Below are 25,804 nucleotides of genomic sequence, written 5' to 3'. Positions count from 1 at the left end.
GGCGTGGAGGTTATTTACACCCAGAGCCTGCAGGCGGGCGGGTGTGGCAGGAGCAGGCTTACCTGTTTCCCGCCACCGGGCTGGGCGGGAGGAGGAGCCGGCACTCAACCTGTGGACCGCCGCGGCCGCCAGACGAGCACTCGCGGGGGCCGGGCCGGGGGTCGGCGGGGGGCCCGGAAGCCGGGGGGAAAGCAAGGAAACCAACTTGGAGAGAGGAGTGACCTGGGGGCCGGGGGCGGAGTCGCGGGCGGGGGCGGGGAGAGCCGGCCGCCAGCCAGGGCCGAGAGCCGCGAGCGCGGCGGCCCAGGAAGCGAGCGCGCCGCCCACCCATCCGGGGCGAGAGCGCGCTGCGGGACAGGCAGGCCGGGCCGGGGGCTGCCCAGGCCTTCACCCCCGTGACCCCGAGCCCCTGCCGCCCTCAAGATGATGAAGAGGCAGCTGCATCGCATGCGGCAGCTGGCCCAGACGGGCAGCTTGGGACGGTGAGTGTCACCCGCTTCCAGTCCCCACTCTTACCCCCGCAGGACCCGAGGGGGAGTAGAAGGGTGCGGGGAGACCGGGTGGGGGCGCCTGGGGGCAGCCGGGCAGCCGCCCTCGGACCGACCAGAACCCTGCCCTCTCTTGCTCCCCTCTGAACGCCCCCCGCGTCTCCCAGGCAGAGCAGGAGCAGACGTTGGTCTTTGGGGGAAAGGGCACCCACCACAACTGGATGGGGGGGCTGCGGGGAGGATGCCCTCTCACCAAGGACACTGCGACTTCGCAGCCCCCAGGAGCTTCTGAGTGGACGGTCCTGTCTGGCCTCACTTGTTCCCTCTGGACATTGGGGCTGTTAACCACTTCTGATTGCTGGGTCGGGGAGGGAAAGGGTCGAGTAGGGCCCCAGACCTTGGAGGAGGGGAGGAGACGGGGTCCTGACCTGGAGGGAGGAGGGGCCTGCCCCTGCCCTGCGGCGTCCCTACCCCTCCCCCAGCCCAGAGGCCTCCTGCTTCTCTGTCTTGCTTCTGCTTTTCCCAGACTCAGGTGGAAACGTCCCCAGGTCTCCTTGTTCCCACTCCCCGCCCCTGAGCTGGGGGATCAAGGCCGGAAGTTTGGGGAGCCTCTGAGGGCCTGTCTTCTCTGCTCCTCTTCCCCCAGCCTTGGGAGTTCCCCATTCTCTGAGCCCAGGGGAGGGGCCTGGGTGTCCAGAGACCTGATTCTAGTCTCACACTGGCGCAGATGCCTGCGTGAGCCTCAGGCGATTAGGCCACCTTGCTATGGGTCTCAGCATCCCCCACGTGTCCCAAGCACAGGCTGAGGGCCTGTGCACCCCTGCCACAGCTACAGTCCAGAGTCCTATGTGACTGACAGCCCAGGAATCTGAGCTCCCACCCTTCCCGCTCTTGGGGCCAGCCTACGCCTCCTTTTCCTGGGGTGGGCTGATGATTTGGGGGTGGGCAGAAGAGAAGCTTTGAGCCTGTGTCCCAAAGCTGGGCCCTGGGCAGCTTTCCCCACCCCCCACTACAGTTTCATGCGTCTGCCCTCTCTCAGGACACAGCCCTGGGTGGAGGAGGAAGAAGTCCTGTATCCTTTTCCCACTCCCATGGAATGTGCTCCGACTGGGATGAGGCAGACTGGCCACCCAGGGCGGGCCCCACCTGGGAGGGGCACTGGAAGCAACTGGGGTCCAGGTGCCCTGCTTGGGGGCAGGGGGAGGCCGGGGAGTTCCCAGCACGGGCCAGCTCAGCAGAAGCTCTCTCCCCTGCAGCACCCCGGAGACTGCCGAGTTCCTGGGTGAGGACCTGCTGCAGGTACGTGCCTGGGCCAGCAGCTGGTGGGAGGGCAGGCCTATGCAGGCTGTCAGAGCAGAGGGCTGGGCGCGGATGCCATTTAGGGGCCCAGGTTGAGTCATTCCCAGGGTGATGGTCATGGGGTCCTGGGGGGAGGAGAAAGGTGGGAAGGTGCTCTAGGGCAGGGGTCCTCAAACTTTTTAAACAGGGGGCCAGTTCACTGTCCCTCAGACCGTTGGAGAGTGCACACTGTGGGCCCGGGACAAGTCGGCTGCTAAGCAGGACGGGCAGCAGCGGCAAAAACACCCAGAGGGCTAGATAAATGTGCCCGCGGGCTATAGTTTGAGGACGCTTGCTCTAGGGAGACAACCTCCCTTGATGGTAATCTCCCACACCTCCCTCCCAGGTGGAGCAGCGGCTGGAGCCGGCCAAGCGGGCAGCCCACAATGTCCACAAACGGCTGCAGGCCTGTCTGCAGGGCCAGAGTGGGGCAGACATGGACAAGCGGGTGGTGAGTGGGGGTCCCAGGAAGGACGGGCCTGAGCAGCAGGCTTCAGTCTAATGGGGAAGTTTGGTTGGGGCTCAGGTGTCCCTGCCAATCTGAGCCTCTGGCACCAAGGGCTTGGAGACTGCCCTGTCCCGTGGCCCCTCTGGCACTATGTTCATGAGACCCTCTGTCTTTCCCATCCCTGTCTGGACCCCACCCCTCTTACCAGTCCCTGATCTCTCTGATCCCAAAGCCAGTGCTCTCTGCAATTCCAGGTAGGGGAGTGGTGGGCATGTTTTGGAGTGTGACAGGGGTAGGGAGTTGGGAGCAAGGCATGGAGGAGAGGAAAGCTCAGAGGTGGCCAGGTCAGCCACATAAGCCCTGGGGCAGGGAAAGAGCTCCTGCTCAGAGGCTAGCTCCCCCTTCCAGTCTCCTCCAACTGTGTGACCTCACGTTAGCTCCCTGCCCTCTCTGCATCTTAGTTCCCCAGTCTGTGGTAGGACTTGGGCATTCCTTCCTGCCCAACTAAGTGGCTCCTGGGACAGAGGAAGGAGGACCCCAGGTGGGTGGGGACTCTGTACATGGTCACAGGGAAATGTCACCCTCCCCCCATGCCTGTTGTCATCCTGTTTCCCTCCTGCCCTAAGGGGCTCGCCCAGTGCTCAGGGATGTGCACTCACAGCGCCCACCCCTCCCCCCGCAGAAGAAGCTTCCTCTCATGGCTCTGTCCACCACGATGGCCGAGAGCTTCAAGGAGCTGGACCCCGATTCCAGCATGGGGTGAGCACAGATGGAGCCCAGCCCTCACCTGGGAATGCCAAGAAGCAATCTGGGCTGAGACAGGGTCCACGTTAGAGGAATGGCCAGGCTGCGTCCAGGTCATGGGGGGCAGCCCAGCCTGGGGAGGGTATTTGGCTTGGCCGAGGTGGAGGAGAGATAGGAGGGGCAGGAAATCTTGGGGAGGGGAGGCCCCACCGGGTGTTTCCCAGGGGGCTGAGGGGCTGCCAGAGCCTGTGCCCACTGGTGCTACGTCCACAGGAAGGCCTTGGAGATGACCTGTGCCATCCAGAACCAGCTGGCCCGCATCCTCGCCGAGTTTGAGATGACTCTGGAGAGGGATGTCCTGCAGCCACTCAGCAGGCTGAGTGAGGTGACCTGTCCCCAGCTTCCCTAGCCTTCTAGCTCCCTCCCCGCCAGCCCACTGAACCCCACCCCCATACCTGTCTCCAGGAGGAGCTGCCAGCCATTCTCAAGCACAAGAAAAGCCTACAGAAGCTCGTGTCTGATTGGAACACCCTCAAGAGCAGGTGGGAGCCACAGCCACTGGGTGGGACCCCGAAGGCTTGGCTGGGTACGGTGTGTTTTCTTGTGCACATGTCTGGTCCATAGGAACACATGTGAGGATGCATTCAACAGTGTGTACATGGTTGTCACAGTTGGTGCTGGGGGTGACCCCAAAGCCTAGGAAAGCCATAAACAGTCCTCCAAGATCCCTGGATGGCAGGGGGGTGCCCCACCCTCCACTCTGGACCTGGGTGGCTGTGATCACCAAACCCACCACCAGGGGGCAGCCAGGAGCACTCGCAGCCCAGGCTGGGCAGCAGCTGAGGGCCAGTGGCACTCTTGATTTGCACCTGTAAATCCCACAGTCCCATGTATGGAGGGATACTCAGCTCGTAACCAGCCCACCTTGGGGTCCTTCCCCAGGCTCAGTCAGGCAGCCAAGAACTCAGGCAACAGTCAAGGCCTAGGAGGTGGCCCAGGCAGTTACGGCCACACCACCATGGCCAACAAGGTGGAGACTCTGAAGGAGGAGGAGGAGGAGCTGAAGAGGAAGGTGGAGCAGTGCAAGGTGAGGGGGGCCTTGGGGTTCCCTGGATGTATGGGGGTGGCAGGAGCGGGTGCTGTTACCATTCCACAGACAAGGAAGCTGAAGTTCAGAGAGGTGACATGACTTGCCCAAAGCCGCGTGGCTCGGAAGCAGCAGAGCTGGGGTTTGGGTCTGTGTGCTGTCTACACCACTCTCGTAACACCTGGAGGCAGAGACTTGGTCTATTAACCAGAGTCTGGGCGTTTGCTGAGTGAATGAGTGAATGAATGAAAGGTGAATGAAAGAATGATTGAGTGATGAATAACAGGCACTGTGCTGAGGATGTGGGGACACAGATGAGGACTAAGCAGCCGTAAAAGCCCCTCTGGAGTTCGAGGGGTTCTGATTGGCTGGCCCCAAGTACAAACCTTGGCAGAGAGAGGGGATTGGGGGGACCTTCCATGTACAGTGGTATGGCCTTGGGCAAGTCACAAACCCCTCCAAGCCTCAGCTTCCCATCTAGACCCCCATTCTCACATGGGCTAAGCTCTCCTCTCTCTGTCCCCAAGGATGAGTACTTGGCCGACCTGTACCACTTTGCCACCAAGGAGGACTCATATGCCAACTACTTCATTCATGTGAGTCCAAGACCAGGCTCCAGCCATCCGGAGCTCAGGGGTTGGATGCCAGAGCCAGGGGCCACTAGGACCCTGTGAGATGGTAGGAGCTGGGGGGGGGGGTCTGCTTTTGTATATGCTGGGGAAGGCTCAGCTTCCCTCACTTCCCCTGAGGGTGTCCCTTTGTCCCCACAGCTCCTGGAGATTCAGGCTGATTACCATCGCAGGTCACTAAGTTCACTGGACACAGCCTTGGCTGAGCTGAGGGAGAACCACAGCCAAGCAGGTGGGTGCAAAGGCAGGGTGAACCTCATACCCCTGACCCCACCCTGCTCAGGGCTTTCTAAGAAGCTTGCACTTTGTCCTGAAAGGCAGTAGGGAGCCATGGATGAGTGCTGAGGGCTGGATTAAATTTGTGATGGAGAGACTGCTCTGGGTGCTGTGTGGAGGATGCATTGAAGGGGACAGGATTAGAGCCAGGAGACCTTTTAGGAGGCAGAAGGGAGGCGATGGTGGCCTGGACTAGGGCAGAGGCAGTGGAGGTGGATGGACAGAATGATGGATGGTTTCAGATGTGTGCATGGACAGTCGGGTGGAAGTTGGTACCACCTTGAGGACATCTGGGAGTGACCCCTGCCTGGCTTCCCAGGGGTGGGAAGACCCTGGGCCACTGATCTGTCTTGTTCCTGCAGACACTTCCCCCTCGATGGCAGCTGCCTCCACCTCCAGGATGTATGGGGTGTCGCTGGGAACCCACCTGCAAGAGCTGGGCCGGGACATCGCCCTGCCCATCGAGGCCTGTGTCATGATGCTGCTTTCTGAGGGCATGAAGGAAGAGGTGGGACCCCCTGGGGCAGCTGGGGAAGGAGCACTGGGGCCCTCATTCTGTCCCAAACCCCCACATGCTGCCCTGCCCTGGTGCCTGTAACTCCCTCATTAGAGCACAGGTCCCTGGAAGAAGGCGTGGCCTCCTGGTGCCAAACTGACACTACCTCCCGCTCAGCGATGCTCACATGGCCGGGCTCTGTGCTCTAAGCCTGTGCATTCCTTGCTCCCTTTAATGGTCCCAGTAACCGTTGGAGGGAGCCCTTATTGGCACCCTTTTACAAGGGAGAGACAGAGGCAAAGAGGTACATGTGCCCAGAGTGACATGAGAAGATGGCACTGAAACCATAGCACCTGTCATTGTCACACACTGTCCTTTGCACCTTAGTGTTGTTAATACATTGCTTCCTTTCCTGAAGATAGACCCTTAGGAGGTGGCAAATACCCAGAGACAGACTTGGGCTTCTCAACGATCCTGCTAGGCCTCCTCTCTCCCTCCCACTTCCAGCCAGACTCCCGTCTCCCCACGACTTTTCCCAGCTCCTTCTAGACTTCCCAGCCCTGCCCTTTGCTCAGAATTCTAGACCTTGAGAGTTAAGAAGGGCCACAGACAGTGTCGTGTCCACTCTGCCTGCCAGAGCAGTGGTGCCACTGAGGCCTGGTGAGGGCCAGCAGCCTACCGCAGGCTACAAGTGAGCCAGGGCCCCCAGCCCGGGGATCCAGCCCTGCCCACCCCTCTGTGACCCCCACCTGTTCCCTCTCGCACCCCAGGGCCTCTTCCGTCTGGCCGCTGGGGCCTCCGTGCTGAAGCGCCTCAAGCAGACAATGGCCTCGAACCCCCACAGCCTGGAGGAGTTCTGCTCTGACCCCCACGCCGTGGCAGGTGCCTGGTCCAGGCAGCCCTGGGCGGGAGACTGGGGGACGGGGTTCAGCTGCCTGAAATGATCCTGAGATAGTTTGGCTTGAAGGCCTGATATTCTGCTGAGGACACATGGGGTTCTTAACACAGGGTCCGTGATCAACCCCTGAAATGTGTGTACATTTTTCTAGTGACAAGAATGCTAGCCTTCCGGCCGGGCGCAGTGGCTCACGCCTGTAATTCTAGCACTCTGGGAGGCCGGGGGCGGGTGGATCGTTTGAGTTCAGGAGTTCAAAACCAGCCTGAGCAAGAGCGAGACCCCGTCTCTACTAAAAATAGAAACAAATTAATTGGCCAACTAAAAATATATACAAAACATTAGCCGGGCATGGTGGCGCATGCCTGTAGTCCCAGCTACTCGGGAGGCTGAGGTAGAAGGATCACTTGAGCCCAGGAGTTTGAGGTTGCTGTGAGCTAGGCCACAGCATTCTAGCCTGGGCAACACAGTGAGACTCTGTCTTAAAAAAAAAAAAAAAAAAGAATGCTAGCCTTCCTTTTCTCAAAGGGGCCTGTGACCCAAAGAAACTATCAGACCTAGACACGTTAGTGTGAACGAGGGCTGGAGGTTCCTTCTATAGGGAAAGAGGGAGAGCAGGTTGAGGGGCTGCTTCTCTGCCTCTGACTTCTCCCCACCTCTGCCTCAGGTGCCCTCAAATCCTATCTGCGGGAGCTGCCAGAGCCCCTGATGACCTTTGACCTCTATGACGACTGGATGCAAGCCGCCAGGTGAGGATAGGGAGAGAGGTTGGGGAGGCGGAGGCTGCGCAGGTGTACCCGCTGACCAGGTCTCTCTCCTCAGCCTGAAGGAGCCGGGGGCCCGGTTACAGGCCCTCCAAGAGGTGTGCAGCCGCCTACCCCCTGAGAACCTCAGCAACCTCAGGTGAGCCCACGCCCATGCCCACCTCCCCCAAGCCAGAGCCCAAGGACTCAGGGCCCTGTGTTTGACTCCGGCCCTGCCACTGTGTCCTAAGCAATATTTCTGAAAACACAGCTTTGATGTACTAGTCATATTTTTTAAAAAATTAGACATTAAAATGAACAATTCCTTGAACTTTTGGAGCCATACTGCCTGGTTTCACGTCTCACCTCTGCCCCTGTGTGGGTCTGGGCAGGCAACTCAGTGTTACCATCTGGAAAATTCAGATTATAACCGTCCCTACCCCGTGGGGTGACTCTCAGCTTAGTTCTGTGCCCAACATTTAGTTGGCACTCAGTAGATCAGCTAATTTGACTATCAAAATAATTTTTTTTTTACTTTTTTTTTTTTTTTTTTGAGACAGAGTCTTGCTTTGTTGCCCAGGCTAGAGTGACTGCCATGGTGTCAGCCAAGCTCACAGCAACCTCAAACTCCTGGGCTTAAGCAATCCTGCTGCCTCAGCCTCCTGAGTAGCTGGGACTACAGGCATGCACCACCATGCCCGGCTAATTTTTTCTATACATATTAGTTGGCCAATTAGTTTTCTTTCTATTTATAGTAGAGACGGGGTCTCGCTCTTGCTCAGGCTGGTTTCGAACTCCTGACCTTGAGCAATCCGCCTGCCTTGGCCTCCCAGAGTGCTAGGATTACAGGCGTGAGCCACCATGCCCAGCTGACTATCAAAAATTTTAAAACCATGGCTCTTGCCTGTAATCCTAGCACTCTGGGAGGCCAAGGTGGGAGGATCGCTTGAAACCAGGAGTTCAAGACCAGCCTGAGCAAGAATGAGACCCTGTCTACAAAAAAACAGAAAAATTAGCCGAGCATGGTTGCACACACCTGTAGTCCCAGCTACTTGGGAGGCTGAGACAGGGCGATCGCTTGAACCCAGGAATTTGAGGTTGCTGTGAGCTATGATGCCACTGTACTCTAGCCCAGGCAATAGGACAAGACCCTGTCTGAAAAGAAAAAAAAGATTTAAAAACCATCCCCTATGGTATGTATCCGACTGTTGAGAAACCCTAAGCTGGAGAGTTCCCAGGGCTCACATGCATCAGTGGGTATTCAGGGCCCCACATGCCCCGCCCCCTGCCCACGCCCACTTCCCCCCCAGGTACCTGATGAAGTTCCTGGCACAGCTGGCTGAGGAGCAGGAGGTGAACAAGATGACACCCAGCAACATTGCTATTGTCCTGGGGCCCAACCTACTGTGGCCACCTGAGAAAGAAGGGTGAGAGGCCACGGGTCGGAAAGGTGGTAGGAGGGAGGCAGTCCCCATCCCAACCATCTGCAGCTTATTGTTCCCCTGGGCCTCAGTTTCCCCATTCTCAGAGGGGTCAAGTGGCTTCTGTTCTCAAGGCTGCCATGAGGAACAGCCTGAAGGGACCATGGACCCCACGGGGCTTTGGAGATAGGCGTATGGGTAGTGGCGGTGATGGAGTGCTTGGTGGCCTGGTGGGGGGCTGGAAGCCCAGAGGTCTGGCTCTAGCCCCACCCTTTACCTTCCAGAGATGGGCCTTGGGAGGTCACCCTCATGAGCATTTCCTCCTCTGTAAACTGGGGGGAAGTTACATAAACTTGCAGGGGTTTTGCTTTGATAATTAGGTGAGATGATGAATGGGGAAGTGCTTTACAGACTGTAAAGTCATAAGTGAGAGGTCATTATTCGCCTGGCCACAGATGGCACAAAGGTTTCATCTGTGCAGAGTGCAGTTCCTTGGTAGAGGCTGTCTCCGAGGAGACCAAGACTCCGAGGAGACGGGTCCTGGATGTGGTTGATCCCCGTGTCCCCAGTGCCCAGCCCGAGGCCACACAGAGAGTTGGGGTCATGAAAACTTTGCTAAGTGGGTGACTCACTTCGTCTCCCTTTTTGTCCCAGGGACCAGGCCCAGCTGGACGCAGCCTCGGTGTCTTCCATCCAGGTGGTGGGCGTGGTCGAGGCGCTGATACAGAGCGCAGACAGCCTCTTCCCTGGAGGTGCAGCTCCTGCTTTCATGGATGCTTCACTCTGTGCCCTCCCTCTGCCGGGCCCCGGCCCCAGCCCTGGCCTCCCTGTGCCGAGCTCACCACGAGGCCTGGAGGAAATTGCTTCTCCACACTGAGCCTCAGTTTCTCATCTCTAAAATGGGAACCATGCTGCCTGCTTTATGGGCCTGTCCTGAGGCTCATGTGGGAGTGGGAAGGCAAAACGTGGTCCAGATCATTTTGGGGGAAACAGGGAGTGACCCTGACACAGGCTCAGGTGGGAGAATGGCGGAGGCTCCGAGAGCCAACACCTGCTCCTTCTACTTCCAGACATCAACTTCAACGTGTCGGGCCTCTTCTCAGCCCTCGCCCCTCAGGACACCGTCAGCGACCAGCTGGCCTCTGACGCTCTTCCAGCCATTGCCGTGCCCACCCCTGTTCCAGCCCCAGCCCCAGCCCCAGCCCCAGCCCCAGCCCCAGCCCCAGCGGCTACCAAGGAAAGGTGAGGACTGAGGGGTATGAGGGGCCCGTCCTGGTCCCACAGACACCCAGCCTGAGGCACCATGTCTCACGACTTGAAGCAGCATTTTAGCAAATGTGATTATTGGCATTGTCATTGCAAAGACCAGGTCTCCCAGTTCTCCTAGTTTGGAGAAGGTGGAGTCTCAGCCTTGCCTAATGTGTTCCCTTGTTCATTGCACGGCAATTTACTGAGCACCTACTATGTGCCAGGTCCTGTTTCTGGCCCTGGGGATTTAAGGAACTGGGGAGATGATCATTTTGGAATCTGTAAATACCTTCCAGTTTCCTCTTCGATCCTTCAGATCAACAAGGGCCTTGTGGTTCTGCGTTGCTGCCACACCCGGCAGGTATTGGTCAGTACCACAGACTGCCACGGCCCAGATCGTGACTGTCCTCAGCTGAGCAGGACAGACAAATGCTGCCCTTAGAGCTCACGTTCCAGGCTGGCAAGGAGAGAGAGAATCGACAGGAACGTGCACAGGCGCGTTCTGTAATGTCAGGACGGGGCTGAAAAGCAAGATAAAGCAGGAGACAGGTTTGGGAGCTGTTCTAGCTCTGGGTCAGGAAAGGCCTCCTGGGGAAGAGACCACCAAGCAGAGGCCCAGAGGCAGCCAGGTGAGCATGGGTGCCTGCTTCCCAGCCGCTCTCCAGCGGCAGAGGCCAGAACCTCTCACAGAGATCACAGAGGCGGGGCGCTGAGGCCGAGGGCGGCCCTGCGGCCCACCTCACATCCTAGCCTACCCACCAGACAGGCGGGGTGCCCTCCTGGTTCCTAGGGACCATGGACCCTGTCACAGGGTCACAGGGCAGCCAGGGCTTAGTGGACACAAACCCTGGCCAATGCTAGAAGCATCTTCTGCAGGGAGGTGGGGGACAGATCCCAAGCACAGCCACAGGGTGGTGGGAGTGAGTACAGAAGGACCCAACTCCACCTGACAAGATTCCGGGAGATGCCTAAGCCTAACCCTGACCCTCCTTCCCTCGGCAGGACAGAGTCTGAGGCGCCCCCCAGACCATCCTCCCCCAAGGTCAACAGGAGCCCCCCGGAGACAGCTGCCCCGGTGGACGATACGGCTCGAAGGAGTGAGTTGGCTGTGGGAAAAGAGAAGGGGACAAAGGGTAGGCAGGGAGAGGGGACGGCAAGTTCTCCCATCTTTTTAGACAGCCAGAGGAGGCCAGGAATCAAGGTGGTGAAAAGCCCAGGTTTTGCTGCCTGGCACTCTGGGTTCAGATTCCAGCTCCATGACCTTGGGCAGGTATATCCAGCTGTCTGAGCCTCAGCTTCCTCCTCTGTGTAATGGAACAGCAACTGCACTTGCCTTGTAGGGCTGTGTGCGGCATTCAGTGGTGCGGCGGGGCGCCTGGCCCTAGCACACAGCAAGTGCCCATTAAAGGTTAGCCAGCGTGAGCACTGGGGCACTGGAGTCCTGGCCAGCAGCACATGGGGGACGGGGGCCTCGCTGGGTTTGTGTCCTGGGAGGAAGACAAGCCATGACCAAGTGAAATGAAAACAGACAAGCTCGTTTCAGGGGACAAAGAGTCCTACAAGGGAAATAAAACAGGAAAATGGGCAGAGTGACTGGGGTGGGGCATGGGGTGATCAGGGATGGCCTCTGAGGGGTGAAGGACAGGAGGAGAGACCCAAGTGACAGGGAGCCAGCCGTGCACACTGTTCCCGGCAGAAGGAACAGCAGACGCAAAGGTCCTGAGGTGGGGCCGAGCTTGGAGGGTTTACAGGCGACATGGACACCTAACCTCCCCACTTCCCTTCCTCCACAGCCAAGCGCCCAGCGCCGGCCCGGCCCAACATGCCGCCCCCCCAGCTGTCCAGCACCCGTGCCTCGGCGCCAGCCCCACCCCCACCCCCTGGCTCTGGTAGCCCTGGGACCCCCCGAGCTCTGCCCCGCCGTCTGGTTGGCAGCAACCTCCGGGCCCCCACGGTGCCACCCCCATTGCCCCCCATGGCCCCCCAGCCTGCCCGGCGCCAGAGCCGGCGTTCACCAGCACCCCTCAGCCCAGCCTCCCCCAGCCCAGTCTCCTCGAGCACACCCGCACAGGTGGACCTGGGGGTGCCCACAGAGGGGGGAGAGGCCCCTGAGCCTGCAGGGGGGTTCCCCGCTTCCCCAGCTACCCCGCCTCAGCCCCAGCCCCGGAGCCTCGCCTCAGAGACCGACTGAGTGGCCGGCTCATTCCTGCATGGCCCTCAGTGTCCCCTCTCTCCCACCTTGTCCCCCAGGACAGCTCTCACCCCTCCCAAGGGGTGGGGCCTCCAGCCTTTGCTCACAAGTGCCTCGGTGCCCGCTGGGTCGGCCCCATGGCCAGGAGGGCTCAGGACAGTCCTCCACTTCCTGACCTTTTCCTCTTCCACCCTGGGCTTGAGGTCCCCTCCCCCCCAGCTGCACTCCCCACTCTCTGGCAGGGTCGCAGGGGAGCCACCAGAAGGAAGGAGAGGCTTGCCTGCTCCTACGGGACTTTTATTTTTCTCTTGCCAACGTATTTTTTATAAGGCTGGTAAATAAATTATTTTGGACAAAACTGGAGCAGCTGCCCAAATGATAGTTTTATTTTCTGTCCTTGAAATAAAGAGGCCACTTTCATAAAGAGGAACAAATTACATGTTCTTTGCCTCCTTTCTTCCTGTCTGAAATAATAACCGCCGGCAGTTTTAGAGCTTTCTCTGCTACACACTGCTTTTCTGAGCATGGTTTCCATGTAATCTCAGGGGAAGTGAATCCCATTGTGTCTTACAGGTGAGGAGACCGAGGCTCAGAAAGAAGTGACCTGCCAAGGGTCACACAGCCAGTAAGGCAGGGACTGGGATGAGAGCATAGGTCCGATTCCAAAGCCTGGCTCGTTCCTCACATTCTGGGCAATTTACTTCTTGGTATCCCAGTTTTCTGATTTGTGAAATAGTATAACAATTCTCACCACAGAAGTGTTGCTCTGAGGATCAAATGAGACACCCCTATAAAGACCAAAGCACCGCCCTTGGGACACAGAAGTGCCCAATAAGCGATGGTTGCTGCTACTGCTGCTTCCCCCAGCCCCCACTGGGAGAAGGCAGTGAAGGCTCCCCAAGGTGCAGGAGTGGATCTGTCCTCAAACCTTCCCTGAGACTGCCTCTGCCAGACTCTAGGCCAGCTCCCCGCCTCAGCCTTACATCCAAGGGACTCCTGAGAACAGACCAGCAAGAGAAGTGACAATTAGAATCAAGTGGCTAGTGCCTGTAATCCTAGCACTCTGGGAGGCCAAAGCCGATGGATCGCTCAAGGTCAGCAGTTCAAAACCAGCCTGAGCAAGAGCAAGACCCCGTCTCTACTAAAAATAGAAAGAAATTAATTGGCCAACTAAAAATATATAGAAAAAATTAGCCGGGCATGGTGGCGCATGCCTGTAGTCCCAGCTACTCGGGAGGCTGAGGCAGAAGGATTGCTTGAGCCCAGGAGTTTGAGGTTGCTGTGAGCTAGGCTGATGCCACAGCACTGTAGCCCACAGCACTGTAGCCCAGGCAACAGAGTGAGACTCTGTCTCAAAAAAAACGCAAGTGTCATGGTACTAGAAGCCTATATTAGCCCAGTTAGGAATGGGCCATCTAACCCAGACTGATGTGTTTTGGTAGAATAGTCAGGGAAGGTTTCCTAGAGGAGGTGAGTCAGGAGCTGGCCAGGTGAAAAATTTGAAGGAATCCTTCATCCCCACACTTTAAACCACTGGCTCCTCAAAGATCCCAAGACTAGCGGTTTCCTCCAGATCAGAAGCCTGCCTCCCTAAGACAGGGACCCAGGCAGCCTAGGGTCACCCAGTCACCACCCTGGGTAATCAGCCACTGCTGCTCTGGCTCTTTCCCTCCCTCGTGTGCTCCAGTGACGGCTGCCTGCCTCCAGTCCTTCTCCACTCTGTCCTCACAGTAGAACCGCTGTAGCTAATTAAACACCAACCTTGCCAGGCACAGTGGCTCACACCTATAATCCCAGCACTTTGTGAGGCCAAGGCAGAAGGACCGATTAAGGCCAGGAGTTCAAGACCAGCCTGGGCAACACAGTGAGACCTCATCTCTACAAAAAAAAAAAAAAAAAAATAGAAAAACTAGGCACAGTGGAGGGTGCCTATAGTCCCAGCTCCATTGAAGCTGAGGTGAGAGAATTGCTTAAGCCCAAGAGTTTGAGGCTGCAGTGAGCTATGATCGTGCCACTGCATTCCAGCTTGGCCCACAGAACGAAACCTTGTCTCTTAAAAATAAAAACATAAAAAATAAACAAAAACACCAATCAACCAAAAAATGCCCAGGCCCCACCCAAAACGATCCAATCAGAATCTCTGTGCTCCTGCTACGCATTGGTATTTTTTAAAGACAATTGTCAAAAGACATCAAACTGTATGTATGTACATTTAAGATCTACGCTGACCGATCTACGCGGTGGCTCACGCCTGTAATCCTAGCACTCTGGGAGGCCAAGGCGGGCTGATTGCTTGAGGTCAGGAGTTCGAAACCAGCCTGAGCAAGAGCGAGACCCCATCTCTACTGTAAAATTAGAAAGAAATTAATTGGCCAACTAATATGTATATAGAAAAAATTAGCCGGTCATGGTGGCGCCTGCCTGTAGTCCCTGCTACTCGGGAGGCTGAGGCAGGAGGATTGCTTGAGCCCAGGAGTTTGAGGTTGCTGTGAGCTAGGCTGGCGTCACAGCACTCACTCTAGCCTGGGCAACAAAGCAAGACTCTGTCTCAAAAAAAACAAACAAAAAAACTACGCATCTTTCTGTAAATGATATCTCAAAAAACTAAGTTCCTCAGGGGATTCTACTGCACACCCAGTGCAGAGAACCGCAGGTCTAGACCGAGGGCCCCAACGTCCAAGAAGACACCATGCTCCTCCTGAGCTCTCAAGACTTCCCGCAGAGCTGGAGCGTCCACGGTTCAGAGGGCAACGAGACTACATCTCACTGAGCATCGGTTCTCCTCCTAGCAACCAGCTCTCATAAGCTTCTGATTGGAAGTCCGGCTGGAAGAAGCCGGACTCATTCGCTTCCCGTTTTCTTCCTGTGGCTCCTTATTGGTTAAAAAGAAGGTCAGTCTCCTAGGCTCCCACCCCTGTGAGAGGTTAGCCGGTCTTGAAACGAGGCGGCGACTGGCCCAGCAGAGATAGAGGCGGGGCGAAAGATCATACTAGTTCTCCATTGGTCACCTCCCCTTGGTCGGAGTCAAGATTTCGTCCCTTTCTCCAAAGTCCGTACGCTCGCGGTCTCGCTCCTCTCCTAGACTCTCACCCTCATTGGCTGAGGGGCAAGGCCGTCACCCCGCCCCCTGACCCTTCCGGCGCGCGGATTGGCGGCTGTGGGAGACGTGCCCGGGAGCGCGCCGTGCCCGCGCAAGGAGCGCGACGCGGGCTGCGAGGGTGGGCGGGCGGCCGGCTGCATGGCGCGCTGTGAGCGGCTTCGCGGCGCGGCCCTGCGCGACGTGTTGGGCCGGGCGCAGGGCGTCCTGTTCGACTGCGACGGGGTGCTGTGGAACGGCGAGCACGCAGTGCCGGGCGCCCCGGAGCTGCTGGAGCGGCTGGCGCGGGCCGGGAAGTCGGCGCTGTTCGTGAGCAACAACAGCCGGCGCGCGCGGCCCGAACTGGCCCTCCGCTTTGCGCGCCTGGGCTTCGGGGGACTGCGCGCCGAGCAGCTGTTCAGCTCCGCGCTGTGCGCCGCGCGCTTGCTGCGCCAGCGCCTGCCCGGGCCGCCGGACGCGCCGGGCGCTGTGTTCGTGCTGGGCGGCGAGGGGCTGCGCGCCGAGCTGCGAGCCGCGGGGCTGCGCCTGGCGGGGGACCCGGGCGAGGACCCGGGCGCGGGGAACGGCGCGCCCCCGCGCGTGCGTGCCGTGCTCGTGGGCTACGACGAACACTTCTCCTTCGCCAAGCTGAGCGAGGCGTGCGCGCACCTGCGCGACCCCGACTGCCTGCTCGTGGCCACCGACCGCGACCCATGGCACCCTCTCAGCGACGGCAGCCGGACTCCAGGTGAGCTTGGAGCTGGAGGGGAAACCGAGGCTGGGGGCGGCCTGCGCCTTCGCCTCCACGCCTGGGGGTGAGGGGCGGGGAAGGGGCGTTTCCGGGCGGCAGGTGGAGAACCAGGAGATGCGAGGGAGGCCCAGGGTGCTTTCGTGTGTACGTGTGGTAATTCCTACAGCCACCACCCTGTGAGGGGCAGCGGTGGGGTCCCCGTTTGACAGATGAGGAAACAGACCCATTGTGGCTCAGAAGGTTGCTGGCGGGATTTTGCCCCACCCACCCGTATCCGGGTGGTGAGGGTTGGAAACGAAGCCTGGAGGGTTGGGACATTCCTAGGAACAGGATGCAGGCAGGTGTGTGGGGAGCACTGGAAGTGGAGTTCTACCTGAGTTCCAGTTCCAGCTCCACGCAGTTACGTAACCTCCAAGCATCTCTGCCAGGGTGTAAAACGGCAATGCTCACCATGCCAGTTTCATCTAAGGGGACCATGATCAGGGTGAGTGCCTGGAGTATAGTAGGTGCTCACATGATGTAAGTTGTAGCCAGAGTACCCCCATGTTACACAGAGCTTTAGGAAGCACCTTGGTGTCTGTTCTTATTTTTTGCAAATGACTCCAGAGTTGACAGTTATTGTTCTATTTCCCAATTAAAGAAACCAGGGCAGCTGGGCGTGGTGGTGGGCACCTGTAGTCCCAGCCACTTGGGAGGCTAAGGAGGGAGGATTGCTTGAAGCTAGGAGTTTAAGGCTGTATTGTGGGCCTGGCAGGGTGGCTCACCCCTGTAATCCTAGCACTCTGGGAGGCCGAGGTGAGAGGATCACTCAAGGTCAGGAGTTCAAAACCAGCCTGAGCAAGAGCAAGACTCTGTCTCTACTAAAAATAGAAAGAAATTAATTGGCCAACTAAAAAAAGAAATATATATATATATATAAATTAGCATGGGCATGGTGGCGCATGCCTGTAGTCCCAGCTACTCGGGAGGCTGAGGCAGAAGGATGGCTTGAGCCGGGGAGTCTGAGGTTGCTGTGAGCTAGGCTGACACCACGGCGATCTAGCCCAGGCAACAGAGTGAGACTCTGTCTCAGAAAGAAAAAAAAAGGCTGTATTGTGCTATGGTAATTGCACCTGTGAATAGCCACTGCATTCCAGCCTGGGCAACATGGTAAGACTTCTTCTCTTTAAAAAAAAAAAAAAGAAGAAGAAGAAAAGAAGAAACGGGCTAAGAGAGGGGAAGTGCGCACGATAGCGTATAGTGAGTCAGTGATAGAGCACAGAACTGGAACGTGGTTCCTGTGACACCGACCCCTGATCCAAGGCACCCTTCGCTGCCATCTTCTGCACATGCAGCCCTGCAGAAGAGGCAGGAGCAGGCAGGGCCGTACATTGTCGGGGGCAGGAGTGAGACAAGAGCAGGTGGCAGCAGAGGCTAATGGGCAGTGGTGAGTGTGTGTGGTCAGGTTAATACCCCAGTCCATAGACTTGGGGCCTGGAAGATCTCTGTCACCCCCTCTCGCTGGCCACTGACCCAGTCATTGATACCAAATTCCTGGTGGGGAGGGCAGTATTGAGCGAGGTGGAGCAGACACAGGATTGTGATGGGGTGGAGAGGAGGCCTAGTGCCGAGGGGATCTGGGGAAGCTTCCTTGCAGGGCACGGTGATATGTGCCAGAAGACCTAGACACGGTGTTATGATAGGATGGCAGGGAGGAATTCTATCCTTCTAGACCTGTCCTGGCTCTGCCACAGACCTACTTGCTACATGACCAACTCAGCCTCAGTTTCCCCATAAATCTGAGGTGAGGGCTCTGGTCAGCACTCTCAGCTGCAGCAGCTCCTGCCTGCCTGCCCTAGGTCGTGCTGTGAGAAGTGTTTTTCCCTGGAGACCTCAAAGCTCAGTTCAGGCTGTGGGTTGAAAGGTCCCCCAGGGCTCAAGAAGGCTGTGTCAAGGAGCTGGGAAGAGACCAGGCCTCGCCCACCCCTGCCTCACTCTCCTCTGTGCGAACCCAGGCCCCTGTGGTCTCGCTGCCCACCTGGCTGTGCCCACCTGTCCTGCTGTCACTCCTACAGCCTAGAGGGGGAGACAGAGGCTTAACAAGTACAGTGCTGTAAGTCATGTTTGTGCATAACTGAATGATGCAGCTTTGAAATAGTGTGGTATAAAAATAATAAAGGTCGCCGTTATGCATAAAAATCTGAAATAATGCAACTCCCCCACCCCCCATTCCCCCTCTCCTTCCCCATGGGCCTCCTAAATTGTGTGTTTACCTTGTTGCCACATGGCAGCCACTTGAGCCAGCAAATAGAAATGCCTGCTGTCTTAGAAAGATGTCATCGGCATAGCATGTAGCAGCTCTGGATTGCAGAGTGCTGGGTTAGGAGGAATGATGGGGGCTGAGAGACAGTTATACACTCCCCGGCTAGGATGCTTGCTCCCCCGGGGTAGGGATGTCTGTTGCATTGACTGCCCTATCCCCAGTGTCTGGCATATAGTTGGGCCTCAGTAAATATTAGCTGAATGAATGAAGTGGGACATAAGAGTTCCAAAGGTGACCAGTCTCCATCCTGGTGGGAAAGGACAGAGCTGGGGCTCCAGCCTAGGCCGTTTTTCTTGAGAAAAACCCCTTGGGGTGACTCTGGCGCGCCCTTCCCATCCTGGGAGGAATTGCTAGCTGAGGGAGCAAATAGCTTTTATTCTCTACCGAGTTCTTAAGAAAACAAGCAGGCACGTTCTAGGTCAGATGTCAGGGAGAACCTCCCAGTGGGCTTGCCCGAGCCAGCCTGGAAGCCCAAGTTCCGACCCACCTCTGCCTTGATCATGTGACACTGGGCACTTTCTCCCCCTCATCTGAAGGCCAAGGGACTAAGGACTTTTGCTGTCTCCACCCATTTTCCCCTTCTGTGTCTTTGGCTTAATTAAGTGAACTATTGTCGGCTGTGAGAAGGGAGACAGGGCCCAGAGTGTTTGGGATCAGACCGGTGGCGCACTGATAAATGTTTAGCAGTCGAGGAGGCTTCTGTGATGCAAATACTCCCGCCATGGCTGATTTTGAGCTACCAGCATGAAGTCCCTGCATGGGGAGCTGGGAAGAGGCATGCAGTAGCACACCATTATGCGGCATTTCCACGTACTGATGGAAACTGCCTCCAGAGCATAGGTAATAGTAAAATGTGGCAAAATAATTAGGAAGTGATGAGCTTTGAGAACTTATTAAAGCAAAACTCATTTGGTTGCCTCACGCCTGTAATCCTAGCTCTCTGGGAAACCGAGGCGGGAGGATTGCTCAAGGTCAGGAGTTCAAAACCAGCCTGAGCAAGAGCGAGACCTTGTCTCTACTATAAATAGAAAGAAATTAATTGGCCAACTGATATATATATATAAAATTAGCCGGGCATGGTGGTGCATGCCTGTAGTCCCAGCTACTCGGGAGGCTGAGGCAGGAGGATCACTTGAGCCCAGGAGTTGGAGGTTGCTGTGAGCTAGGCTGACGCCACAGCACTCACTCTAGCCTGGACAACAAAGTGAGACTCTGTCTCAAAAAAAAAACTCATTTGGTTGAGAGTTTTATAAAGTTGACTTTTAATAGTAGCTTCCTTAAACAACCAGCACACAAAATTCCTGAAAAGGAAACAGTCTGCACTCCCAAATCAGTACAAGCTGGCCCAGCACACGACTGGGTCAGACCTAACCTGAATGCAAATCCTTTTGCTGCCACTTATGAAGCTGTGCAACCCTGGACAAGTGACACAGCATCACTGAACCTCAGCTTTTTCATCTGTACAATGGCCTTCCATGGTCCCCACCCTCCAGCCCTAACAGTTTAGAATGTGCTTGGTAAATGGTGATTATCATCATCATCTTTTGTTCAGGCACATTAGTGTGAAGGCAGAATGTTCTGGCACAGAGACATGCCTGTGAGACAGGCACAGTGGACTCATTGTGTGGGGCAGGATGGTACCGGGCTGGGAGACAGGATTGTCCTTTTCTAAACAGCCCTTCTATTGTTAGACACTTGGGAAAGTTCCATGCTTTGGTTTATAGTTACTGTAGCCACAGACATCTTCAGCATGTAGCTTTTTGTCTCCAGTTGGAATTCTCTTCTTGCTATCACTTTCTGGGGGAGGCTGACTGGGTGAGAGGTGCAAACATTTCTGAGCTCTGCTGTGTTCCAAAAGGGTTGTGCCAGATGCATGAATTCTTGTAGCAATAACCACAACTGCAGTTAAGTGCTTTTCCATTTACAAAGCGCTTTCCCTTGTGGTGCTCCCAGCACCCCTTTGGAGGTAGGTGTTACTTGGCTCCCTCTTTTGTAGGGAGTCCAGAGAAACTCAGAGAGGTTGGATAGCTGAGGTTGAGAGGTTGCCAGAAGGCACACAGCTGCCAGGGTAAAATATTGAACCTCAGGCAGGACTCTCTGAGCCAGGCCCTGTTTACATGGAGTAGCTCATGAAGTCCTTACAATACCCACATGAGATAAGTGCCACTGATAGCTTCATATTAGAGATGGGGAAACTGAGGCACAGAGACATTAGCCTGTCCGAGGATAGTGAAGATAGAGTGGATGCTAGCATCTGGTTGCAGGCTACTCCTAACCACCACACTAGACTTGGAAGCAGGCCTTCTGACTCATTTTAGTGACTAATTTTTACCCGGTGCCAAGCTCCCTGGAATCCCAGTTTCAGGCCTTACACTGACCTTGCTGCCCTCCTGCTGACAGAGTATCCCCTCTCCCTGCAGGCGCCGGGAGCCTGGCTGCAGCAGTGGAGACAGCCTCGGGACGGCAGGCCCTGGTGGTGGGCAAGCCCAGCCCCTATATGTTCGAGTGCATCACGGAGCACTTCAGCGTGGACCCCGCCCGCACGCTCATGGTGGGTGACCGCCTGGAGACCGACATCCTCTTTGGCCACCGCTGCGGCATGACCACTGTGCTCACGCTCACGGGTGTCTCCTGCCTAGAAGAGGCACAGGCCTACCTGACAGCCGGCCAGCAGGACCTCGTGCCCCATTACTACGTGGAGAGCATCGCGGACTTGATGGAGGGCTTGGAGGACTGAGCCCACCTGACCTGCAGCCTCAGGCCCACCCCTTCCCCACTCTCTGATCTTGTAGATGGAGCCTATAGGTCATGAGCCGTGTTAAGTGACACTGACTCCCTGGCCCCAGTTTATGCACCCTGGTGGGGCTGGGACCCAGGGAAGGTTTGAGGCCCTTACACCCCCTCCCAGCAGTGGCTGGGCACTCTTTGCTATCCCAGGAGCTGGTCCACCATGGGTTCATCTTGGCCTAACCCAGCCAGGTGGCCTTATTTCCTGTCATCTCTCCTCCTCAAAACCTGGGCCCTGATGCCAACTGAAAATTTTCTCCAACCCTGAGCACTTAATCCTCTCCCTTCTCCCTGGGCCTTGTGGAGCTCTAGCTGTTCTTCACCTCCTGGCCTTTGGGTTCCAGTTGACCAATCAGTGGGTCTAGGTAACCATAACCCATTGTTGTCCTAAGTGGACCAATCTGAAGGCTAAGTGATAGTGACTCATTGATGCTGGGTTTTGAGGGGACCAATCAAAAGGTTGTGACAATGATCCTTGCGTGTCCTAGGTCTTGGGTGAACCCATCAGGATACCAAGTAATAATGACCCACTGGTCTCTTAGATCCAGAATAGAACAATCCAGAAGTCTAAGATAAAGTGGCCTCTTGATAATATGGGTCTGACTTGACCAGCCAGGTGTCCAGATTCAGTCAATAAATAAGGGTCCAAGTTCTGAAGACGCCTTGCTTCTATAAAGATTGTGGTGCAGTGGACGGCCCTGGGGCTTCTGTGGCCAAAATCTCCATCCTTTCCTAGTCATGGTACCTGTACAGTGTTGATGGTGGCCACAGCTTGGCAGGTGGGCTTTTGTGTCCCCTGTGTGGTCAGTGTTTGCTGTGCCACCTCCTTCCCGTGCCCACTCCCAGCTATCTATCTATCTATTTATTTATTTATTTATTTATTATCGTGTGCCAGTGACAGTGGGGGTGGGGGCTGGGCCTTCCCCACCACCTCCACCCCTGTTGTAACCAGTCCTTCCGTACTTAATAAAGTGCGAGTGGGAGTGTTTATTTGTGTTTGAGTCTGGCTGGGGAGGGATGAGGAGCCCCTGTCTGAGCCTGCTCTCCCTAGAACTGGCCCTCCACATCATTCCCTGCGTGAAACGACCCATCCCAGTTCCAGAGTGTTCTCTGTGTGCAGTAATACCTTGACTCAAAAACACTTTATGCATCAGTGAGTCTTGTTCACTTGACTCAAAAACACTTTATGCATCAGTGATCTGTTTCCGTCCTTTGGAAAACCCAGCAAGTTTGTATTACTTATTCCATTTTACAGCTTGGGAAACTGTGGAGCAGAAATGTGATGTTAACTTACCCAAAAGCACACAGCTGGAAGGTGTTAGGAACCGAGGCCTTTGAGGGTCTTAACCCATAAATACCCTGAGCTGTCAGAAGGTGCTTAATGGCCGTTCTGAGAAAGATCGCAAGATATTCCAGGCTTGGAGCCAGAGGTTTGTGACTAATAAACACTTCAGGCTTGGCGCCAGAGGCTATCTGTGACTGATAAACCCTAGAAAGTTTGTAATTGATTGACCCTAAACTGTTCTTGACTGATCAACCCTAACCCCCCCCCCGCCCCTCCCTACTTCTTTGTTTCTGTATGCTTATAAAACCAACGAAAAACCTAGTAAAGCAGACCTTGACAACCCTTTGCTTGGTCTCGTTCCTTTCTCTCGCCCATCTCTTTCAGGCACGGTCCCCCTCGACCCCCAAGAGTAACAGAAGGTCCCGAGGGTCGGGACAAGTGGCACCCAACGTGGGGCTCGAGGTATGGACCTTTGTCGGATGACGCCAGTGCAAGCTCCTCGGCCGAGAAACCCCTAGAGAGACCTCCGTTCTGCCGCTCACAGAATCGACGGTCTGGTGAATAGATTTTTTACATTGTCATCCCATCGAGATGGGCCATTCATTGTCTAAAGAGGCCATTTTTATTAAGGATCTTAAGGCCTCACTCAGAGAGAGGGGAATTAGAGTTAAGAAAAAAGACTTAGTAAAGTTTTTTGTGTTCATTGATCGTGCTTGTCCTTGGTTTATTATTGGTGGACCTGAGATTCACCCACACAAATGGCAAAAAGTAGGTAGAGATTTAAACGATTTACTTATGAATCAAGGCCCAGATGCCGTCCCTGGATCTGTTTTTTCATACTGGGGACTAATCAGAGATATTGTTGAAGGGGCAGATTCAGACCCCAATAAAAAGCAGCTGCTCTCAGTAGCAGAATTCTGCCTCCGACCCGTGTCGCGGTCCGCTTCGAAAACGTCTTTAGGAGTGGCCGAAAGGTCGGCCTCCCCTGATAATCCTAAAAGATCAACATGCCCTTCCCCTTGCCCCTCAGTTTGTATTAATATGCCCCCTCCAGACCCATCGGTTGAGCTCCAGACATCTAAAGACGAGCCCCCGGTTAGTAGGCCAGACACCAAGGCCCTCTACCCTCCCTTACCCGAGGTTACCGCTCCTCATGCATTCAATTACCCAGTATTCAAAAAACAACCCCTCTCCCCCCGAGAGTCCCTCGACACCGCAGGAAAAGCAACCCTCGAGGAGGAAGCAGCCCGATATCACAATCCCGAATGCCCGCCTCTTGCCAAGGCACCCCATAGACCTCCTCCTTACGCGCCTCAGCTTTGCGCGCCTTCATTAATGCCTCCCCTTACAATGCCCCTGCTTTTGCGCACCAAGGAAGACTTAAGTGAAAGGGTTACGCAATTAAAGGATGTCCTACAACTTCAAAAAGAGTTTGCCAGGCTTTCCAAAGACTTGTCCTCCCTCCAAGATACGCTTAAAGATTCGGTCTTCATTAGCCACCCACGTCAGGAGACCTCCCAGTCACACGCCACCTTAAATAAAAAATCCTTAAAGTCCCCGCATAAGGCCCTAGCATTCCCGGTAGTTACCAGGTCTAATAGGCGAAAAAAACTTGCCGCCCCAGCCCCTAGACTCCTCCGAGCGACCACAGGGAGCGCAGGAGTAGACTTGTGTGCCTCCTCCGACACAATATTAAAACCTAAAGATGGTGTTCAAATTTTAGGCCGGGCGCGGTGGCTCACGCTTGTAATCCTAGCACTCTGGGAGGCCGAGGCGGGCGGATTGCTCAAGGTCAGGAGTTCAAAACCAGCCTGAGCGAGACCCCGTCTCTACTATAAAAATAGAAAGAAATCAATTGGCCAACTAATATATATATATAAAAAATTAGCCGGGCATGGTGGCTCGTGCCTGTAGTCCCAGCAACTTGGGAGGCTGAGGCAGTAGGATTGCTTGAGCCCAGGAGTTTGAGGTTGCTGTGAGCTAGGCTGACGCCACGGCACTCACTCTAGCCTAGGCAAGAAAGCGAGACTCTGTCTCAAAAAAAAAAAAAAAAAATTTTGCCTACTGGCTCATTTGGACCCCCACCGGCTAATATGTTCTTTTTTATTCTGGGCCGAGCCTCCTCCACTCTTGCAGGGCTCATAGTCCACCCTTCCATAGTAGATAGTGACTTTACCGGGGAGATTAACATCTTAGCCAGCGTGCTTACCGGCCCTGTGTGTGTCTCTAAGGGACAGCGTTTAGCTCAGGCATTACCCTTGCCCCTTAATACATCCTTCCCAGCCATCGCCTCTAACCGAGGTGCTTCCTGCCCTGGCTCTTCTGATCTCTATTGGGTCCAAGCTATCACCAAAAAACGACCCACCCTGCGGTTAAAGTTGGTAAACTTTTTGAGGGCCTTCTTGATTCTGGCGCCGATTCCACAGTTATTGCCCAGGACGCCTGGCCCCAATCATGGCCACTGCAGCCTTCCCTTACGCACTTACAAGGTATAGGACAGTCTAATAATACTCTCCAGAGCTCAAAAACTTTAACATGGGAATACTCTGAGGGAAACAAAGGCACCACTCAACCCTTTGTAGTCCCAAACATGCCTGTTAACTTATGGGGGCGTAATATCCTTGCACAAATGAATGTCATTATGTGCAGCCCCAATGAAGTTGTAGCCAGCCAAATGCTTAAGCAGGGATTCCTCCCAGGGCAGGGCTTAGGCAAGGAAGGTCAGGGACTAAGAGCACCCCTGACCACCCTCCCTAAGTCAGATAGATCAGGACTAGGGTTCAAAGAACATTTTTTATAAGGGCCATTGATCCCCCTGCACTTCAGGCAGATAAAATCACTTGGAAGAGTGACTCACCTGTCTGGATCGATCAGTGGCCCCTCCCATCTAACAAGCTAGCCGCAGCTACAGCGTTGGTGCAGGAACAATTAGCTGCCGGACACATAGAGCCCTCTACTTCACCATGGAACACCCCCATTTTTGTCATTCAAAAAAGGACTGGCAAGTGGCGGCTGCTACAAGACTTACGGGCTGTTAATCAAATAATGGTTCCCATGGGGGCACTCCAGCCTGGTTTGCCTTCTCCTGTAGCTATCCCCAAAGGCTGCTATAAGATAGTCATTGACCTAAAAGACTGCTTCTTCTCCATACCCTTGCACCCAAATGACTGTAAGCGCTTTGCCTTCAGTCTTCCGGTAGTAAATTGTATGGGACCCTCCCCGTGTTTCCAGTGGCGAGTATTGCCTCAAGGCATGGCCAACAGCCCTACCCTTTGCCAAAAATATGTAGCTCAGACAATTGATTCTTTTAGAATTCAACATCCTCAAATATATATAATTCATTATATGGATGACATTCTTTTTGCCGGAGCCGACGAGGCAACCTTACATCAAGTTACTATGCAGGTTGTCTCGGCCTTACAAGCTCGAGGCCTCCGCCTGTCCCCTGAAAAGATTCAGGTCTGCCCCCCTCACCTGTTCCTAGGTTTTGAATTATTCCCCAATAAGGTCCTCTTCCAAAAAGTACAGATCAGAAAAGACTCTCTTCAATGCCTTAATGATTTTCAGCGTCTTCTAGGCGACATTAATTGGCTTCGCCC

General features: G+C 55.5%; 1 protein-coding gene across 3 annotated transcripts; it reads left to right on the top strand.

Annotated features, from left to right (window-relative positions):
- The first annotated feature begins 290 nt into the window (after positions 1 to 290).
- On the top strand, positions 291 to 21,906 carry LOC105883759 (chronophin). Of its 3 annotated transcripts, none has more exons than XM_012787183.2 (18): positions 291 to 482; positions 1,745 to 1,787; positions 2,173 to 2,277; positions 2,957 to 3,033; positions 3,292 to 3,403; positions 3,484 to 3,560; positions 3,961 to 4,105; positions 4,633 to 4,701; positions 4,876 to 4,966; positions 5,373 to 5,518; positions 6,277 to 6,388; positions 7,069 to 7,150; positions 7,224 to 7,304; positions 8,455 to 8,571; positions 9,220 to 9,317; positions 9,636 to 9,807; positions 10,816 to 10,910; positions 11,607 to 12,141. In XM_012787183.2, exons 1-18 carry the CDS (start codon positions 424 to 426, stop codon positions 12,002 to 12,004), a joined length of 2,079 nt encoding a protein of 692 aa, XP_012642637.1. In that variant the 5' UTR covers positions 291 to 423; the 3' UTR covers positions 12,005 to 12,141. The 3 variants fall into 3 exon arrangements, with proteins under 3 accessions (XP_012642637.1, XP_075863117.1, XP_012642639.1); XM_076007002.1 differs by lacking the exon at positions 11,607 to 12,141 and adding an exon at positions 20,554 to 21,906 and having other exon boundaries at positions 296 to 482; XM_012787185.2 differs by lacking the exons at positions 291 to 482; positions 1,745 to 1,787; positions 2,173 to 2,277; ... (13 more) ...; positions 10,816 to 10,910; positions 11,607 to 12,141 and adding exons at positions 15,213 to 15,828; positions 20,554 to 21,906.
- Positions 21,907 to 25,804: the final 3,898 nt, after the last annotated feature.

This window comes from Microcebus murinus, chromosome 10 (assembly GCF_040939455.1).
Source record: "Microcebus murinus isolate Inina chromosome 10, M.murinus_Inina_mat1.0, whole genome shotgun sequence".
Lineage (NCBI taxonomy): Eukaryota > Metazoa > Chordata > Mammalia > Primates > Cheirogaleidae > Microcebus > Microcebus murinus.
This window is presented reverse-complemented; position numbering and strand designations above follow the sequence as displayed.